This window comes from Propithecus coquereli, unplaced genomic scaffold (assembly GCF_000956105.1).
Source record: "Propithecus coquereli isolate 6110/MARCELLA unplaced genomic scaffold, Pcoq_1.0 Scaffold111, whole genome shotgun sequence".
NCBI lineage: Eukaryota > Metazoa > Chordata > Mammalia > Primates > Indriidae > Propithecus > Propithecus coquereli.
In genome coordinates this window covers 5,080,095-5,084,186 of record NW_012135081.1, presented here as the reverse complement: position 1 = coordinate 5,084,186, position 4,092 = coordinate 5,080,095, and the positions used below count along the sequence as shown (strand labels likewise).

Genomic DNA, 4,092 nt, shown 5'->3' with positions numbered 1-4,092 from the left:
CTTGAGCCCAGGAGTTTGAGGTTGCTGTGAGCTAGGCTGATGCCACGGGACTCACTCTAGCCCGGACAACAAAGCGAGACTCTGTCTCAAAAAAAAAAAAAAAAAAAAAAAAAACCAAATGAATAGTTTCAAGACGGGTGACCACTGATCTCAAATACCATGATTAAATTTGAGGACCAATATAAAGACTGTTGATTTTGGCTAGGAGGAAATCATCCCTGATGTTTTTCAAGGTATAATATCAGTAGGGAATTGGGATCTGAAATTGGATTGCAAGCGCCTAAAAGGAAATGAATAGAGAGAAAATGAAAGTAATAAGTCATAAGAACCAGCATAAAGAATGGTATTCACATGTCTTCCCTAGACATCAGAGGCCATGCTGGGTAACAGGTACTAAATTTGTATTATACTATCCTGATAAATCTCCACATATGGAACACCCAAGATAATTGTCTTTTTATTTAGTACAAACTTTGTTTTCCTAATGTTACCCCAAATTCAGATATCCTTGATTTCAGTCTTTGCTTTTGTTTGAGCTGATTTTTTAGGTGACTAGAGGATTCCCTTTAAAACATTTCTCTTTGGATACTCGCATTTCCCAAAAAGTGAGATCACTAAATTACATGCTGAGGCTTGATAAGCAAAGAACTGTTTTCTTTTCCCGTGCTCTTGAATGGAATCTGATCACTCATTTTAAATTCTACTTTTTTATTATAATTTGGTCTACCCCAGGACTAGGTCATTTGTGTTCAGTAAGAATAGGGAATGGAGTGAATTTCACTTGACGTGATGTATTTATTTTGAAATATTTCTACTCATAGATGGAAATGCACAGTAACTGAATATCAATCTCATCAAGTAAGTGTTTCAGTTTTATTTCACTACCTCTTCAGATGATAGCAAGATTTAACTGGACGTAAAGCAATTTGGGTCCAATTTTCTTTCAGATTATGGTACCAAATTAAAGCTTTGGGTGTGTGTGTGTGTTTTAAGTATATAGCCTCTGTTATGGCTTTAGACGCTAATGAATAGGCATTTACTGGTTAAATTAGAATTCTGTTAACACGCCAAGTTGTTTTCCCTAACATTAGTACACATTGCTTTTCTTTTTTTTTTAATCAAAGTTGCATTCTAGATCTATCACACCTCCTTTAATGGACTGAGATTAATCAGACAGCTGTGCTTTGCTGCTCTGCAATTCATTGCCTGTGCAGTACAGTTTAATACTCATCAAAAAATTCATATTCTTTTTAATGAGCACTTAAAAGTTTTGGGTCTGTCAGAGTCTTATACCATTGATCTTACCTGAATATTTGATTTAGCAGAATCTCATAAAATCTATATGAGGAGACCAAAGTCTCTCACTTTTCACAGATGAAGCCTTTTCTTTAAGTTACTGTATGTGCCTGTGGCAGAGCCAAGTTTGATACTTCAACTGTTGTCTTAGCTAAGGTTCCTTAGCCTCATTGCTCTTGCCAAAGGGAATATTATAAAGGTTGGGAATAGAATTATATTCCAATTCTGTCTCACAAATAAGAGGCCCTCAGTGAATATTTATTGAATGAATAAATGATTGGTCTGTCGCATTCCAGTCCATTCACTCTCTCTAGACAGTGAAGCAGATGAATCTGTGAGTTAGGGTTCATTTTGTACCAGAACTGATGTTTCTTCTGGTAAGAAGCAGAAAAGAGATGCTAAAAGTGAACATCCCTTAGCTATGGACAATAATATTTATCAGTTGCTTCTAGGTACCAGCCATTTTCCTTGGTAGGTTCAGACATCAAATTGTTTCATACGTTTGGAAGCCAGAAGATGGAATTTGGCCCCAGAAGGAAAAGAGACATAACAGCACTGGGTGTGTCAGGAAAGCAGACATTTGGCATCATGGAATGCTTCTATAATCCCAGCTATTCAGAAGGCTGAGACAGGAGGATCACTTGAGCCGAGGAGTTTGAAGCTCTGTGTTTGTACCTGGGAATAGCCACTGCACTCCAGCCTGGGCAACATAGTGAGACTCTGTCTTCTCTGGAGAAAAAAAAAAAAGAAAAAAAAGGAAAGCATACATTGAACAGACCTGGATAAATGGTGAACTTTATGTTCCCCTCTGACGTACTGCACAAGATGTTTGGTGATTGTACTATACGGATAGCTATCTAGTAAAAATGGCTCCTCTAAGATGAAAACCTAGGGGAAACTTCTATCTCTGTAACTTAAGACCAGACACTTCTCTCCTTTGGAACTTAACTCTTTGTTGTTAAACTTTGTACACACTGAAGAATCAGGGGAAAAAAAATCATCCAAGGTTAGATAAGAATCCTCAAGCAGGCCAGGCGTGGTGGCTCACGCCTGTAATCCTAGCACTCTGGGAGGCCGAGGCAGGCAGATTGTTTGAGGTCAGGAGTTCGAAACCAGCCTGAGCAAGAGCGAGACCCCGTCTCTACTAAAATTAGAAATTAATCGGACAACTAAAAATATATATAAAAAAAAAATTAGCTGGGCATGGTGGCGCATGCCTGTAGTCCCAGCTACTTGGGAGGCTGAGGCAGAAGGATTGCTCGAACCCAGGAGTTTGAGGTTGCTGTGAGCTAGGATGACGCCACGGCACTCTAGCCCAGACAACACAGTGAGACTCTGTCTCAAAAAAAAAAAAAAAAATAAGAATCCTCAAGCAACCATGGACCTTCTTATCCTCTTAATAACAATGAAGCATCATTTTGTTCAATGCCTGTCGCAGAATTCTCTAGCTCCTTTGGAAGCATACAAAAGAAATAGAATTAGCCAGGCATTGTGGCTTACACCTGTAGTCCCAGCTACTCAGGAGGCTGAGGCAGTAGGATCCCTTTAGCCCAGGAGTTTGAGGTTGCAATGAGCTATGATGACACCACTGCACTCTAACCTGGGTGACAGAGAGAGATCCTATCTCCAAAAAAAAAAAACAAAAACAAAAAAAATAAGTAGAAGACATGACTTATTCCCTTAAGAACTTAAGTGTGGGTGGAATTTTTTTTAATATACATACATGAGAAGAGTTTGTTCACTTAACATTTAATGTGATTTATCCCACTTAACGTTTTTATCAACAACTCCACTTTTTACTAGATAAGTACCTCAAAAGCAGGTAATATATTAATTTTTGTCCCCTAATGTATATTGTAAAAGCTCAAAAAATATTTTTGAATTAATGAGTAAATAGAGTAAATAAGAAGAGAAAAAGATCAAGATAAGTTCATTGGAATTAATCCGGAATTGTCTGAATGAGTCAATTGCCTGGATAGTCAATTCTGATGTTCTCCTCACTTGTGAAACTGTGGACACAAGAAGTGTACGTTGATGTCTGCATAGAATGTTTTTACTTCAGTTAACAAGTTTCTGTGCACTCAGTGGTATTAAAGAGCTAAGGGTCAGAACGCACTTGGTCTTCTGCCATTAACAACAGCAGATTCCTCCAGCAGACCAAGAGAATTTAATTAATTGGGTTATAGTTGTATGGCCCATTGTCAGGTGTAGTTGGTGCTTTTGTCATTGAAAGGAACTAAGACCTTTCCCCCCCATTTCCTTGCAGATGGCAGATCTTAGAAGACTCTTACTTCTTCCTGCAACCAGCGTGTTCTTCATTTTTCTCCTAATCTAATTATAGAATGATAAACTATCTGTGACTTTCAAACTGACAAGTACCTTTTTTTTTTCTGTCCCCTTTGAGTCCTCATTTGATGCAAGAACCCTCATATTCAGAAGCTTTCAAATAAACCATCAATGTAAATAGCTTATAGTTTGATTAAGTACTTATAGCCCCAGGTTTAGAGATCACATCCAATTCCACATTAATGAATCATAATGATTTAAAGTTATCTTAAAGGATCCAGCTAAGGGAGACAGGAAACTTGGGTTGGAAAAAGAAACCGTGTATTTATTTCTCTGACAGACATGGGCCAAATTCTTTTTAGCATTTATAGAAATGGACTTTTTCTGATTGGTGCATCTGTTATCCAGCATCTCTGGGATGTTAACGGCATTCGTATAGCAAAATACCCCTTTCTTATTTAGAATCTTTAGGATATCTTTCTCCCTGAATGTCTCCAACCTGGGCTAGAT

At 37.9% G+C, this 4,092-nt stretch overlaps 1 protein-coding gene across 1 annotated transcript in view; it reads left to right on the top strand.

Moving 5' to 3' along the window:
* The window catches only part of GTSF1 (gametocyte specific factor 1), a 20,529-nt gene extending 16,780 nt beyond the window's left edge, over nt 1-3,749 (top strand). Inside the window, exons 8-9 of the mRNA XM_012651160.1 lie at nt 822-858; nt 3,563-3,749. Coding sequence (XP_012506614.1) covers nt 822-838 — 17 coding nt within the window. The 3' untranslated portion in view covers nt 839-858; nt 3,563-3,749. The remainder of the gene's footprint in view (nt 1-821; nt 859-3,562) is intronic.
* The last annotated feature ends 343 nt before the right edge of the window (nt 3,750-4,092 follow it).